At 48.8% G+C, this 16,586-nt stretch overlaps 1 protein-coding gene across 1 annotated transcript in view; it reads left to right on the forward strand.

Annotated features, from left to right (window-relative positions):
* The first annotated feature begins 1,008 nt into the window (after window positions 1-1,008).
* Window positions 1,009-16,586, forward strand: part of ABCA4 (ATP binding cassette subfamily A member 4) — a 129,910-nt gene continuing 114,332 nt past the window's right edge. The window contains exons 1-4 of the mRNA XM_007977907.3: window positions 1,009-1,074; window positions 9,296-9,389; window positions 10,774-10,915; window positions 13,322-13,461. Of these exons, the coding sequence (XP_007976098.3) occupies window positions 1,009-1,074; window positions 9,296-9,389; window positions 10,774-10,915; window positions 13,322-13,461 (442 nt within the window). The remainder of the gene's footprint in view (window positions 1,075-9,295; window positions 9,390-10,773; window positions 10,916-13,321; window positions 13,462-16,586) is intronic.

Consider the following 16,586-nt stretch of genomic DNA (forward strand, 5'->3'; position numbering starts at 1 on the left):
AGTTCAAGTCCCGTGTTTACAACCAGACCACAAACTCCATGAAGTCAGCATCCATTCCTGTCTGTGGTTCTCTCTCCACCCCTATCCAGGTCTCAAGGGTCTAGAGTCTTTCAAAGAGAACACATTCTGAGATTTGAGGAGGCAGAGACAAAAAGTTCCATAGCAAGGTGCCAGGGAGGCTTCTGTTTGGGGTGTCCCTTCGGATCACAGATCCCTCACCTGGTGATGAGTCAACCCAGCACCACCCCACTGCAGGGTTGGAATGACAGTAACGGGCCCACCTGCTGCCTCTCCTCGTGCCGGCACCCCAGTCAGACATTGCAGGTTGATCACGGCTCTGTCCTGCTGAGCCTGGAGCGTTCCAGTGCCTTTCCTGTCAGAGCTCCAGGCAACCACTACTAGTTGATCAATTTCAGCACAAGAGATAAACATCATTACCCTCCAGTAAGCTCAGAGACAACCCAACTAGCTGTCCTGAAGTCATTACAGAGCAAGATAAAAGACTAAAAGAGGGAGGAATCATTTCAGATCTGCCAAGTGAGTTGATTGGACTTAAAGGGCCAGTCAAACCCTGGCTGCCGGCTCGTAGCAGGTTCTTGCTGAGGACAAATGCCCAGTCTATATTTATGCAAAGAGATTTTGTTCCAAACTTAAGGTCAAAGATATCTAAAGACATCCCCCTCAGGAACCCCTCTCATGGAGGAGAGTGCCTGAGGGTCTTGGTTTCCCACTGCATCCCCCACCTCAATTTCCCTGGTGCCCAGCCACTTGTGTCTTTAGGGTTCTCTTTCTCTCACTAAAAAGGAGCCAACGCAGTGTCCGGGCTCCTCTCCCCAACAAAGGGCTTATGTGTAATTAAAAAGGATTATGCTTTGAAGGGGAAAAGTAGCCTTTAATCACCAGAAGGACACAGTGGCCGGAGCGGGAAGCGCTCTTAGCGGCGTTTATGTCCTTTGCTGTCTGCAGGACCTCAACTCTGACCAATCTGGTCTTCGTGTGGTCATTAGCATGGGCTTCGTGAGACAGATACAGCTTTTGCTCTGGAAGAACTGGACCCTACGGAAAAGACAAAAGGTAACAGTTACTGTCTGTGGTTTAAAAATGAGGTGTGCAGCAAATAAGCAGGTTGGAAGTGTGGAGTGGGGTGGTGGGGCAGGGCGGGGTGTTGTGAGCAGTCAGTGGGCTTGTCGCCGATTAGCACTGAAGCAGTGTTTAGCTGGATGGCCGCTCTGTGGGCCCCTCTGACGGTGCCCTTCCCAGGAAGATGTGTTCTCTGTCCTCAGCCATATGAAAATCTTTTGCCGACTCTGCCTGTCAATCTATTGCCTGCCCACCCCTCCCTAACCCCCGGTTTTACACCTGCCCGTCCAGTCTACCTCCCTCTAGGGCATCCACACTGAGCAGTGGGAAGAACCTTAAGCCCTGAAGAGCAGGCCAAAGGCAAACAAGAACTTCCTCAAATAGCTTCCCAGCTTAGTGAGGGCTTATTTCATTGATTCTCTAAGGCACATTGTTTTTTCACATGTTAACATTTTGAAATTGGGATGCAGCTCACGATCAAGTCACAGTTTAACTGGACGCATTTTTTTTCTTTCTTAGTGGTGCAGAAAAATAACAGTGCATCTTACAATTGACTGTGTCCTAGATTCTGTGAGACGCAATACGTTATTAACCATCATGCACATTTCCTGAACTCTTTCAATGAGCAGACACCAGGCTGGGCTAGACTGGAGCCCTAAAAGCATGACACAGATTCCACCCTGCACTGGCTTCTGTGCTGGCTGGGAAAACCCAAAGTATGTTTTGAGACCAAGAGCAACATAAAGTAGCACAGGTGGAATATTCCATAAGAAGTGCGGGCAAAAGGTGCCGGAGATCAGAGAAGACCAAGACTGTACATGTAAATGACAACTGGCTTTGTGCATTTTTTTCTGGGAACGGATAAGGCGTGACCATAGAACTATAAAGACAGAATGCACTTTGCTACAGCCTTGCAGAGTCGTGAAAATGCCAATGACTAAAGGAGCTGAAAGAGGAAGGAGGGGATAAGGGGTGGGGGCTGGGTAGGGGTGAGATTAGGACCATGGGAGCTGCAAGCCACTGGAGAGCTCAGGAGGAAAGGGAGGGAGACCTGCTTTAGATGAGAAGAGAACAGTATTTGTTCCAAATCTCGGTTCAGAATAAGTTCATGTAGGTGATGGGGCCAACTGGAACAGGTGAAGGCCTATGAATGAATGTTTCAGTGAGGGTCTCCTTAGAGTTGAATATGAAAAGGTGTTAGCTAAGTATAGAGCTGGTACCTGAGAGAGTAAAAGAAAACTCTAAGGTATCATGGAGGTAGCAATTGCAGGACACAGCTCCCACTCCTAGGGCTGAGAGAACCAAGGGAAGAGAGAGGAATTATTAAGACTTGGAAACACAGATGAGAGGTCTGTGGAGCTGACATTAGGACTTGGGAGCAAGGCATGCATCGAGGCTGCTGCTGGGTCTCTGAGCCTGACCTCGGGTCTGGACCCCTGAGGAGAAAGCCCTGGCAGGTTGGTGCATGTAGAGCCAAGGGACAATAGCTTAACAAGCAGCATAAAAGAGAGCAGCAGGGGACACGCTTCAACCATGCAGTGGATGGCTCCAAAGCCTGTGGGTGGCTAGCCCAGGATGCATGGAGGCTGCAGGGGGAAGAGGTAAGTTAGACCTGGCTTGTCTGGGAAGTGCCATTGTCCTCAGGCCACTTTCCTCTGTCAAGACTGGTGCTGAAGTTATCTGTTGTCCCCAGGCACCAAGTGTTAAGAGTAATCAGAAACTCAGTCCTTTCTCCTAGGAGCTTCCCTTCTTGCATGAAAATCCTGACAAAACTGGAAAAAACTCATGATTAAATTTATTCATGTATTCATTCTTTCCTTCTATCAACAAATAATCTCCAGGCACTGTGCTAGGTTCATGGGTATACAATGGCAACAAGGCCTCCCAGCCCCTGCCTATGTGGATTGTGGAGGAAAATCCAATATGCCATTGTTCTCTCTTTCCCATAAGAAATTACAGCTCTCAGTTCATGTTATTCTCACTGTGCTCTCTGTGACCCTCAAAGGGGGTCACATGATAACTGAGGACTGTAGCTGCTGGCCTAAAATGAGCCCATTCCTGTGGCACTCATGTCGCTGTGACAGAGAATAACCCTGTTTTCAGAATGGTCTGGCGCCCTCCCTCTCAATCTAGCCTTTCCCTGGTGTGGGCAGCTCCTGCTCAGGAACTCTGCCTTCTCCACAGTGTGCTCCCAGGGAGATAAAGCCACTCAGGCTGAGGGCCTTGGCTGGGCCACCTCCCAGGGCTGAGCCTGGTCTGGGCTGGCGTTCACTGGATGCCGTCCCGATGGCCTGGAAATTGAGATTTCTGTCTGGCATGCCTCCCAGTGGCTACCCATCTGCTACCACATTCCAGGAGCTTCCAGGATGTCTGGGTAAGACAGAGGCACCCCTCACAATTTCAGTAGCTCTGAGAGGGATCTGTGGCTCCTTCCCAAGCTTTCAGGGCTTCTGGAAACTTCTGCCTCTAGAAGATGGTCCCTCTGAGAAAAGTACAAACACCCAGCCCATAATTCAGCTCCCAGGTTTTCCCTCAAACCTCCATGCCTCCTGTAGGCAGAGCAAGAGTAAAAACAGATACCAAATTTCCTCATTCCTCAGCTCCCAATCCCTAAGGGCATAAGATGAAAATCTTCAGATCTCTGCTTTCCTCCCTCCTTTTTTTTCTTCCTCTGTTAACGTTTGTCCAGTGTTACTAAGTGTCTGGCACTGTACTAAGTGCATCACCTCCCTGAACCCTCCCAACAGTTCCACGAGAGAGGCCTCTCTGTGATCCCCACAGTACTGACAAGGTCACTGAGGCTCCAGAGAAGGATTAGTAATTGGTGGTGTTGGACCTGGGATTCACACCCATGCTGCGTGACCCAGGACAGGCAGGCATGGCCGTTACACCACACCAACCCCCATGGATCAAGATCTGTCCAATAGTTTGGTCACTGATCTCACTAAGACACAGTGACCACATAATTTATCATCCAATCAGGGTAGTTTTGAAAGTGAAAGGGAGTACTATTAATGATTGCACTGGGACAATAAATGTAAACTAACACGGGACCTGGCAAACTGGGATGCGTGTTTGCCCTATACCAACATGAGCTAGACACAGCCACCGCCTTCATGGAGTTCAGAGCCAGGCAGGAGCGGCTCCCGTGTATAATTACTATGCAGCACAACGTGGGAACCGTGGAGCAGAAGGAAACACCGGTGGGAGTGAGGAGTAGGTCTGGGAGCTCAGAGGAGGCACCTGGGCTGGAGAGGATGAGAGCAGACTTCCCAAGGAGTTCATCCTGATAACGTGCATTCCCAACGACGAGAGCTCTCTCCACTGCATGAGACAAACATACACATCCGCCTGCGTTGGCTGTGGACCGGGCGCTGCGTCAGGGAGGGCTTATGAAGATCACTAGGTGGGTCTCTTGGTATCATCCCTTCATCCCAGCTTCTGGGTGAGGACGGATATCTGGGGGAGGCCTGAGGACTCATGAATGTGGGGCGCTAGTCATTTTTTGGACACCACACCCCTGAGCACCTGGGGACAACCGTGGCCTTTGTCCAAGGCCCAACATCGGGCCCAGAATGTGGCAAGTACGGAGAGGCTGGGCACCAACTCCAGTGTACCCAGGCTCTGGGTCATGTTTGTCCAGGCTAGGAATCCTGTCCTGGTTCTTGCTGCGGAAAGAAAAATCATGGGGCTCATTTTAGGCCTCGACTGCCTTCTGTTAAATTGAAAGCAGAGCAGGAAGGAGGAAAATGTAACAGGCTCAGTTTTAAAACAACAAGCACAACTGTGCCCTTGCCAGAAACCCTCCTCCCCATGTCAACTGAATGGTAAAGAGAGGAGGGGAGGTGAGAGGGAGAGAGAGAGAGAAAGGAAAGAAAGGAAAGAGAAAGAAAGACAGAGAGAGAGAGAGAAGAAAAAGAAGAAAGAAAGAGAGAGAGAGAGAAAGAAAGAGAGAGAAAGAAAGAAAGAAAAGAAAAGAAAAGAAAGAAAGAAAGAAAGAAAGAAAGAAAGAAAGAAAGAAAGAAAGAAAGAAAGAAAGAAAGAAAGAAAGAAAGAAAGAAAGAAAGAAGAAAAGAAATAAAAGAAAAAGAAAGAAGGAAATACCAGATTGGGAAAAAAGAATTTTCCACCAGCCCTTCTGAGCCTTGGCTGGGCTTAATTAAAGTTACAGACATGTGTAAAGGGCAGGGTGGGGGGAGTCTGAGCTGCTGAGAAAACATGTTTTTAATTATACTGTGGAATTTCTCCCTGGGGTATGCCTGTGCTCAGTTGAGCGTCAAGGACAAGGATGCCGCTCTGGGGCAGGGGTGCTGAGCATGATTTTGGAAGCGGGCAGAAGAGGCTGTTGCGAAGACCAGACTTGTCAGGCTAGGAAAAGAATGGTTGGTGGTCTTTGACCAGGGAGTGACATGTGAAATGCAGCACCTGCCCCCATCCCCTGCCAAAAAAAAACACACTCTCACAGAGTTAGAACAACAGTGACCTCTCAACAAATATTTTTTAAAGATTACCAACCAACCATTACCTAGACCAGTGGTTCTCAGCCTTGGCTGCACATTGGAACTACCTGAGAAGTGTTAAAAAGAAGAACCCTGATGTCCCATGCCCCAAGATTCTGATGTAGTTGATCTGGGGCATGACCTGAGATCCCAGCATGTTTTCAGCGCGCAGCCACATGAGAAGTGATGACCTAATCAACAGGGGTGCTTATTTGAGGGAGGGGGACTATAGGCAGAAAACAACAGCCTAATTCAAGGATGAGAAGAGAGCACAGGTGAGGTAGGATCAGTCCCAGGGCCAGACAAAGAAGGAAGGAAGAAAGGAGGTGCTGATCCTGCCCCTACTCCTGAGAGGAGGCCTTGAAGTCACGGTGCCTTGTGGAGACCACATTCTTCAAAAATATAAGAATGAGTGAGTGAAGGAGTGGGTGGATGCCAGGAGTGTGCGTGACAAGCCTTGCAAGGGAGGATGACAATGCACTAGCTTGGTTTGGAAATTTTACCCATGGGACAGGCAGGCCAAGCTGGCTGGTCCCCTCCCTGGTGCACAGCCCTCCCTCTTTACATATGGAGCAGAGGACGGTGTGGTGTGTAGTTGGTTTCTTAGGAAGCCCCGTGGTTCCAAGCCAGCAACTGGGCAGTTCTGAATCCAAAAAGGAGGGAGATGAACTAAGTGGAGGGCAGGCCTACAAGGTTGCAGATAATCTTAATTCTGTCTCCTTACTCTTCTGCTGTTGCAACATCCCTGTGATCTTGTGACAACCCTGTGAGGCAATAACAAATGGCTCACGTTTATTGTTACCTCATGCCATATTGTGCTTTCGTGTTTAACACAGGTGTCCCATTTCATCCTCACGACTGCTCTGGGAGACAGGTCCTGGTATCACATCCGTTTCACAGATGAGACCGTGTGGCACGGAGGAGTTGAGTGGGTTGCCCAAGGTCACATAGCTAAGATGGAACAGGCTGGATAGTAACCCCAGTTACTTGACCTCAGAGTAACCTTCTCTTAACCCTGAGTGTACACTGTAGGAAAAATGAGTAGTCCCATTTCAGAGAGGAGAAAACCGAGACTCAGAGGTTAAGCAAGCCCCAAAGTGGTTGTTAACCCAGATCTTCCCACTAACTCCCAAATCAGCATCAGTGTTTAACAAACCAGACCACTCCCAGATAGATGTTGCCGCATGGAAGACAGCCAGTCGACTTGGTAGAAAGCCAATATTGCAAGCAGTTGTCTAAAGGAGTCAAATGTGTTGGATTTGAACTGGATGTCTCATTTCTTTGGTGAAGACACTGGGAACAACTTCCAGGTTTCATCATTTGCTCCTGTCACTCAATGTTGCTATCTTGCCGAACTTGTTTCCCAGCCCTACCCCCTGATGGAATGATCCAGAATGGAAGGCAAGACACCAAGGTATATGCCCCTGGGGGAGGCTGTTTCTTAAATCTACAGACTGTTGGTGATCAGAGCCCTGTGTCACCAACGGCTTTGGTGGAGAAGCCTCCTAGACCAGTCTTGACAAGGCTCACTCATTCCATGGATTTTTATTGGGCACCTATTATGAGTCCTGCCCCATGTGGGGTCCTGGAATCACAGTAGTGACAATGACAGATGAGGTTCCTGCCCTCAGGAAGCTTACTGTCCTCAAGGGCTTCACTTACTTGGAGGAGTGATGACCCTGAAGTGCAGTGTGTGTTAAGAAAGGGAAGTCCAGGGCCAGGTGTGGTGGCTCATGCTTGTAATCCCAGCACTTTGGAGGCCGAATCGGGCAGATCACAAGGTCAGGAGATTGAGACCATCCTGGCTAACACGGTGAAAATCCATCTTTACTAAAAACACAAAAAAATTAGCTGGACGTGGTGATGGGCGCCTGTAGTCCAAGCTACTCAGGAGGCTGAAGCAGGAGAATGGCATGAACCCAAGAGGAAGAGGTTGCAGTAAGCCAAGATCTCGTCACTGCACTCCAGCCTGGGCAACAGAGCCAGACTCCGTCTCAAAAAAAAAAAAAAAAAGGCCAGGCCCGGTGACTCACTTTGGGAGGCCGAGGCGGGTAGATCACAAGGTCAGGAGATCGAGACTATCCTGGCTAACATGGTGAAACCCCGTCTTTACTAAAAATACCAAAAAAAAAAATCAGCCGGGCATGGTGGCGGGCACCTGTAGTCCCAGCCACTCAGGAGGCTGAGGCTGGAGAATGGCATGAACCCGGGAGGCAGAACTTGCAGTGAGCCAAGATTGCACCACTGTACTCCAGCCTGGGTGACAGAGTGAGACTCCGTCTCAAAAAAAAAAAAAAAAAAAAAAGTGCCTCACGGATCTATACTTTTCTTCCTATATTGTGTGCGTGTGTGCACGCTTCCTCCAACACATCCTCCCTATACATATTTTGAGCAAAACATCTTGTAAAAAGTTACAGCTACATAATCACCACCTGCCCCCAAATAGTTTTTGCTTTTTCTGTCTTCAGTGCACGATCATTTTACCCCATCAATTTATTTTTTAGTTTCTTATAATCTGGTTGCCAGCAGGCTGTTTTTTAAAAAGCAGAACATGGTTTGTTCTTACTAGCAGGAAAGGAGCATGTATTGAGCCTCTGCTATGGTGTCTTTTATTTTGCTGAGAGCCTATTTACATTTCTTTGAGAGAAAAACAACAAAGGGTTACATGTAAGACCATGCGAATAGCCCCTAGCTGATCTATTAAACTTGCTATTCCCGGCCAGCTGCTTCAGATCTCCTTCAGATCTTACGTGTTTCCTTCCTAAGGTCCCTGGAGTAAGGGTTGCATAGAACTATTCTACTCTCCAATTCACCTGTCCCTCTCCCTCTTCCTTTCCTAATTCCACATCTCCAACCCCCACCCCCATGTGCAATGCCACAGGATGTGGACTGCCACAGCCACTGGATCTGCTTTTGGAGTCAAGAGTCCTTAAGCTCCAAATGGAACCAAAGTTTAAATACCAACTTTCAACCATATGTTGACATCAGCAGCCTCTTCCAATGTAAAAACCCATGGCCGTGTGCCCTTCTTTGTTTCTTTAAGCAATAGAAACTGTTGAAGGAAACATGTTGGTAGACCTGATTTTTGTTGGCTTTGCTATGGATCACAGTCATTCATTCATTCATTCATTCATTCAATGACCACATTTGCAAGGGCAAGGTAATGGGGAGGGCGGGAAAGGACATTGGCCCAAGAAACAGGAGGCTGGATTTTGGTTCTGATGCTGCCACTGCTGATGTGACACTGCACAGGTCATCTGCCTCCTCTGAGCCTCTTCCTTTTTCTGCAGAGTGAGTGGTGACAGAGAAATCTTTACTACCTGTTAGATCAGCATGACCTGGGAGCCTATTAGAAATGCAAGCTCTGGTGGGGCCATACTGAACCCAAATCTGCATTCATGTGCATAGTGACAGCTAAAATGCACTGAAGCAGAGGATCTTGATGATCCTTTATGAAAGTCTCATGCTAACGCAGTTTTCTAAAATAGAGGCAGAGTAGAACCCAGATGGACACAAAATCTGGTTGATATAATAAAACAAGGTAGAGGTTATGTGGTGGGGAGGGGGTAAAAGAAGGAAACTGTTTAGGTAAATATACCACAACCAAAGTCCTACTTCTCACATGGGCTCTGAGGATGGGTGTGTCTGCTCTGGTTATGTTTTCTATAATCTCTTAGCACCGCTGAACTTTCTCTCTTTTTGTTTTGTTTTTCCAGATTCGCTTTGTGGTCGAACTCGTGTGGCCTTTATCTTTATTTCTGGTTTTGATCTGGTTAAGGAACGCCAACCCGCTCTATAGCCAACATGAATGTAAGCATAGCAGGGTAGCTTGGGCAAGTCCTGGAGAGATATTCGTCTGGGCCTTTTGTCTAGAAAGGTCTTGGGGTGTGGGGGGGATCTGATCCGCTTATCATCATTTCATGTCTATGATGCATATGACAGATGTATCAATGTTACACAAATTATAATTTTAAAAAAATGTTTAGAGACAGGGTCTCATTCTGTTGCCTAGGCTGGAATACAGTGTTGGGACCATGGCACACTGAAACTTCTATCTCTTGGGCTCAAGTGATCCTCCTGCCTCGGCTTCCAAAGTGCTTGGATTATAGGCATGAGCCACTGCTCCCAGCTAATCTTTTGTTTTTTGTAGAGACAGAGTCACTACATTGCCCGGGCTGGTCTTGAACCCCTGGCCTCAAGTGATCCTCCCACCTCAGCGTCCTAAAGCGCTGGGATTACAGGCATGAGCCACCTTGTCCAGCCCAAATTTTCATGTTTTAATTCTAAACATTCTAAGCAAATACTTGTGTGTAGTTACTAAGAGACTATGCACTTATTTCTGTTTGTTTTGTTTTTTATTTTTTATACCTAAACTCTCTCGTTTTAAAGAGAAGAGATTTATAGATGAGTTCTGTAAAATATTTCAGAAATCAGTATAGAGGATATGTTATACACGATGCCAGAGAAAAATGAGGAAAAGGGATGCTATACAATTGTACTGAAGAAAAATTTTATTTCTTGGACCCCTGAGGTGTCTGTAGACCTGAAAGGAAACTAGTGAGAGCCTCTGTTACACTCTGCCCCTGTGGGAAATGCTTCACCTGGTTTCTGGCCGTCTATGCGGCTAATGTGGAAGCCTAAAGCATTATGCAAAGCTGCCCAGTCCTCTATTCTTGATCTTCACCCTCTCGTTCATGAGTTTCAGGCCCCAGTTCTGAATCCGCCTCCTATCCATCAGACACTTTCTTCTTTACCTCTCCCCAAGGAGCCCATATCCTGCAGCCCTACTGCATGCTTGGGGGCAGGTGCTCAGTTCACCGTGGCTGAAGGAATAGATGAGCCTATGCTCAAGCAGCCGCAGCAGCTGCGTGGAGTCTTCTTGAACTAACACTCCTATGCCCCTCTCAGCACAAAATGATGTGTCCCCCTTTGCTTCCCCTTCACATTTCCACCCATGCCTATTACAACAACTGTCTGTCTCCGCACTACACCGGGAGCTTGAGAGAACAGGCCATGTCTCTAGCACCCAGCACAGGGCCTGGCACACATGAGATGCTCCTGCTTCTTAAATGCTGAGAATGAAGGAGGACATCAGAGGGGCCCGGGCTCCTTCCCAAAAAAGCCAACTCCTAGGTCTACATCCTGCTTGGGCTCCATGACTAATCCCGTCTTGTCCTCATTTTCTGTTTTAAAGGCCATTTTCCGAACAAGGCGATGCCCTCAGCAGGAATGCTGCCGTGGCTCCAGGGGATCTTCTGCAATGTGAATAATCCCTGCTTTCAAAGCCCCACCCCAGGAGAATCTCCTGGAATTGTGTCAAACTACAACAACTCCATGTAAGTCTTGAGATCTCTACCACGCGGGGGAGGAAGCTGCACACTCCTTCACGTGCTGAAATGCACACGTGCGTGCACAGAGCATGGAGCACTGGAAGAGTGTTCTTGTGGCTTGCCGAGCCCCTAACTTCTTAGGAGCAGAGCAGGTTTCCTCTCTGGAACATTCTGTTAACTGTCAGGGCACTTGGGGAGAAATCTCCAAGCTAAGGCCACATGCACACAATTTCTTGGTCCTTATATCCCCAAAATGTGACCTGGAGTCCGACAGCAGTCCACTGCAGAGATATGTCCACTGCCTTCTGGTCATTGACCTGCTTGGGTGGAGTGAATTATTGTAGGAGAAAAACTCAGTTCCCTCATGCTGATCAACCTGGACAGATCTCTCTTTAAAAGTTTTGTTGGACATCTAAGGGCTAGGAAAAATGTCAGGGAGCATTGAGAAGATAAATGAAGTCAGGTTTACAAAGTGAAGTTTACTTCCTGGGAGAAAAAGACAATTTCCAAATCTTCTGTCGTAACTGCCATCGGCCCCCTGGAGTGGTGAGATCTTGGAATATGGCTCCGGTGCAGTGGCTCTTCACTGTGGGCCTGCAGCCCATTCTGAAAAACTGATGAAAACCAATGACCCCTCTCCCAAGAAAAAAGGGCACATACCAAACATTACACTGTACATCTGATTTCAGGGAATTGTGGATGCCAGGTTAATAGCCTCTGGTCTAGGGTCAAAATTCAAGTCGAATCCCACAGGAAGAAGGTCTGTCTTTGGAGCATTGGCAGACCATCATGGGAACATATCCTAGAGACAGGGGCCTAGGGTGGGGACAGGGCCATCCCTCACCCGCTGTGCTGACCTTAAGCAGCATCTTGGGCAGCCCACACCTGAAGGCCACCAGCAAGGGCCTGTTGGGGAGCAGACTTTACCCTACCTGTATAGACACCAGGCTAGGTGAAAACTGAGATACCCGGTTACTTTAGTTTTTTCCTTGGAGGAGCTCAGTATGATTCTTCCAGGAGAAGCCTGCTTTTAGACTAAAAAGGAAAAAGAGTTTGATAGATCAACCTGATGACTGGAGGTAGCCTTCCCCACTGTGGGCAAACTATGGCTGCATGTGCCCTACAATGGCAGAGTCGAGTAGTTGTGACAGAGACTGTATGATCTGTAAGTATGTAATGTTTACGTTTGCTGACCTCCACATTACAGGATGATAGAAGAGGAAACATCTGTCTTCCTAGCAAAGTCAAGGAAATGGCATTTAGTAGGGCTCATATTCCTGCAAGCACTGCCTTGCAGTTTTAGTTTACAATTGCACTTTCAGCTTAAGAAACACCTGCCTATCCAGAGAGATCGTATGGGGTCACATGTGGGATCAGGGAGGCCTGGAGACAGCTCAGTGGAGGCTGCATGGAGCTTTGGTGGGAATGGCCCTAGCAGTGTCTATAGATGTTATTGGCGAAAACTGAGGGATGGGAGTTGGAGAAGGGGGCTCCAGGCTCTAGTTGTATTTGGCATTTGAACCCAGAAAGTTGGGTTTCATGTTTCACACACACATTATGGTTGAAATATTGGCTTATTCAAGGTTCTTTTGCCAGGAAGGTACGGAAACCCATTCAAGCAATCTTAAACCCCTGAAGGAAATGTATGATTTGGATACTAGACCTTCTCACAGAGCCAAGGGCAGCAAGGCAGGGCTCAGGAGGGGCAGGCCAAGACCTGGAGAGCTGTCAGGAGCTGCTTCCTCAACTCTCTTCCATCTGGGCCTGCATGGCCTGACCTCTGTATCTACTCCATTCACCTCTCTCCATGGACCAGTCTCCCCTGCTCCTCAATGCACTGGGCTGCCACCGTTCATGCAGTTCACAGCACCTCGGCTTGGGCAATCAGAAGCCCATCTCTGAACACCATCCAAATCCCTGCGAACAAATCAGGTTGATCCAGCTTTATTCTCTCATCAGCCTTGGCAGAGGCGTGCATTTATGTGTGTGCCTGTGTGTGTGTGCAGGGAGGTCCTTGTGGATGAAGCATGGCTGTCAGAGCCTACCTGTGTGAATGGGTGGAAGGACAGGTCTCAGAAATCTGGGTAAAAACTGGAAAAAACCTCCAGTGATATCTACCAATGTCACCCTGTTTAAGGCTTTTCTGGGCAAGAGACACACAGAGCATGGGACTGAGAGGTGACCAGGCCCTGCCAAAACTGGGAGACTGAACAGATAGTGAGATATCGCTGTCAGTTAGCCTATATGTACAAGGAAGTAAAATTACCTCTTTCTCCTACCCTGGCAGTATTATAAGGATACTCAATGTAGTAGCTAGGTCAGGCACATGGTATCTTTAAAAATAGCATGAGATATTATTACTATTATAAGAATAACAGCCATTTCCTTATTAATGAGGCTTTGTCCTTACAGCTTGGCAAGGGTGTATCGAGATTTTCAAGAACTCCTCATGAATGCACCAGAGAGCCAGCACCTTGGCCATATTTGGACAGAGCTCCGCATCTTGTCCCAATTCATGGACACCCTCCGGACTCACCCAGAGAGAATTGCAGGTAAGCGGGACTCCAGTGTTCTCAAGCATCACTTGCCTCACCCATGGAGAGACTGAAGATATGGGAAAGAACAGGGAGATTTGGTGAAAAAGATACTAGCGGAGGCAGGAAGGGATGGGGTCTGGAGGCGGCTTGAGCATCACCTTGATGAAGATGCCTCTTCCTCCACAGAAGCCTGGAAGGTAGGAAGTTGGGAAGGAAGGCAGGAAAGGTCTCATCCAGTTAAGTCTAGAGATAGAAAGAATGCTAAGACAGATGGTGCTATGGGAAGTATGAGGTCAAGGACTAGAAGCAGGGGGAGAGGAGTTTGCAGAGTTTGGTAAAGATATGGTGCAACTCTCACAGAGTTCTAGAGAGAGAGCTAACCAGGAACATGAAGGAGCAAGGCCAACTATCATTAAGGAGCCAGGGAGGTTGGAGATCATGTGTCATCATGATATAAATACGCCTAATTGTACTATTTCTCCCAGTAATATTTACCATCCAGGCACTGAGGCAGTGCAAGTGGAGAGTGGGTGATGCAGGGCTGGGGGTGTGGAGGGAGGCACCACGGAAGGTCAACAGGCAGGGGGCAGAAGGCAGGCACTGGACTACATGCATCAGGTCCAGGCTGCACGAGGAAGGATGAGAAGGCAGAGGTACTGAAATGGACTGGGAGAAATGAAGAGGCAAGGGAATAGAAGTTTCAATGGGTGTGATGACCCTGTTTAAGTGATTGAGAAAATGAACAAGATAAAAGAGTTGATGGCTGTGGTCAGAAAGTGAAATATGTGAATTCAGGATTTCAAAGGCAGGGTGGGTGATGACTGGCCCCCAGATGTGGCCAGGGTGAAGTGGAGCAGAGGTGCAGGTGCATGGTGAGGGCCAGGAGGAAATGGGAGGTGAGGGTGTTGGCCCCACATGGACACCATGGTTGTGCAGGAAGATGGCAGGGCTGGGCACCAGGGTGGGAGCCACCGGGAGTCAGGAAGAGTGAAGAGGAAGGATGAATGGGCTCCCTCTCCTGTGTCTCCCCTCCCCAGGGAAAGAACAAGAAACAGCCCGAGAGTAACAACTCCTGTGTGCCTTTACAAAGTGTGAGTGGGTGTTGTGTACTGTCACATGTGTAGTAGGCTCCTCTGCGGATGGCTAGAGGGACTGGAAGTGGCCACTGGAGCCCACTCGCAAGAGCGGAGGAAATGAGAGGTCGTGAGGAAGTAAAGCCCCCCGGAAATCCAGAGGTTACTGCAGCCTTGTGGGTGGAGCGTGCCCTCTGAGAAAAGGCTGCTAGTCAGGGGGAGATTGCTCAGGGAACGGGGCTCAGAGGCTGCGAAGGCAGCCATTAGGGGCTTCTGGGAGATGTATGCTCCTGGGATGAGGGGGTTGACTCTAAGGATGACCTTAGAGGTTGACAGGGATGAGAAAGGGGTCACCAAGTGGTCTACCAGGGGAGTGGGAGAGGCTGTATCGATAGAACAGCTTCTGCTGCAGGTTCCAAACAAGAAATGTGGGAGAATGGTTGAACTCAGCCCCGGAGGCACCTTCCTCTGCGTGCCTGCAGCTCCTTCAACACTCAGCCGACTTTCGGTGCTTCCTGTGAGCCAGGCACTGGGCTGGTCTCTGGGGATGGAGAGATGAGTCAGGCGAATGCCAGCCCTCAGACGGCTCCCAGGGCAGAAGGTGAGAGATGAGTGAGCAGAAAATGACCAAAGCGCGTGCGCGGCCGGGTGGAGGGAAGTAGGAGATTCAGGAGCACAGGAGAGTCAACAGGGGAAACTTCTCTGAGGAGAATCTGATCCTCCTCCCATCCAGCCGCCTTCTGAAGCCTTCTCTCCCTATCCGAGTGAGAAAGGACAGGTGTATGACCAGATTGGTGCATCAAGATGCTCAATTACGTTCTCATTGTTTCAAACTAGTAAAGCATAGACTTTATGTAGTCACTTCTCCAAACCGCATTATAAACACTCCATTCTTTGCTGCCCTGGATAGAAAAGTTTGTTTTAGTGAGCCCAAGTTTGAAGAACCCTATATGGTATGAGTACAATTACCATTTTAATAGTAAGAAACCCCCCTTTCCCTAGGCACCAACCAGAAGGTGTTTTTTTTTTTTTTCCTAATTTAAACAAACAGATGCAAACGTGGGCTGTCCAGCTCCTGGCGAGACGACATACCTCATGCATCCAGTGGGTTCGATGATGAGGCAGACATTTCACTTAAGTGTCTGATCATCAGATTGAGTCCTGCTGGGAGGAAGTGTGAAGGAAGTAATTTCAAACCACAGTTTCTCTGTGACTTTTACAATGTGGATATGAGAACCAAAATCACTATTTCTTAACCCCAGAGCAGGACTGATTTTGAGTCGGTATGCAGGCGGTTCCTTCTGCAGGCTTCAGGCTTTGAGAAGTCCCTAACGGAGCAAATCTGGGGACAAGGGCTCAGGAAAGGCTGGCCACGGCCCCGTGGGAATGGAGGCTCTGCAAGATCCCTGGCCTTAGAGGCTGTGAGAGGGGACAGGGGTCCATCCCCAAGTAAGGGACACGGTCTCTGAGGAAATCCCAGGCGAGGGCCTGAAGGGCACTGTCAGGAACAAAGACTGTTTCAGTCTGTCCAGATTCACCGGGGCGCTGCTCACTGTGAGCATGGACCCATCAGGCCAGTGCTGCGGAAGAGCCCACCTTGGAAAGCAAGCAGGTGGGGGTGGCGGGGCTGGTGCTGGGCGTGCTGCTGCACAGCCACCTGGGAAGGCATGCCACTGGTTGACCCAGGCAGAGGTTTTCTTTCATGACAAACCTGTAGTACTGCATTCTCAGCAGGGAGGATTAATGGTAAAAGACCAGGATGGAGCCCCCTTCCCTCTCCCTTGAAGCAAACTCTGTGGTCTCTCAATCATCTTTAAAACACCTTCTTCCCGGGAGCCTCCTACAGTCTCCTGGCTTCCCTCCCACCCCACCCTCAGCTCCTGGGGCCTCAGCAGTCCCCATCCCCCAGCCTCTAATCTTCCCAGGGAAGGGAACAAGAAGAACCACATTTTAAACGAAATTTATTTTTCTTTCCTCAGGCTCCCAGTTCACATTTCTCCCTCAGGAGTGTAGGGAAGCTTCTGTCTGGTATCGACCTCCTCTTCGCCTGGGCCCCGCCCTCCTCAG

This window comes from Chlorocebus sabaeus, chromosome 20, assembly GCF_047675955.1.
Source record: "Chlorocebus sabaeus isolate Y175 chromosome 20, mChlSab1.0.hap1, whole genome shotgun sequence".
Taxonomy (NCBI): Eukaryota; Metazoa; Chordata; class Mammalia; order Primates; family Cercopithecidae; genus Chlorocebus; species Chlorocebus sabaeus.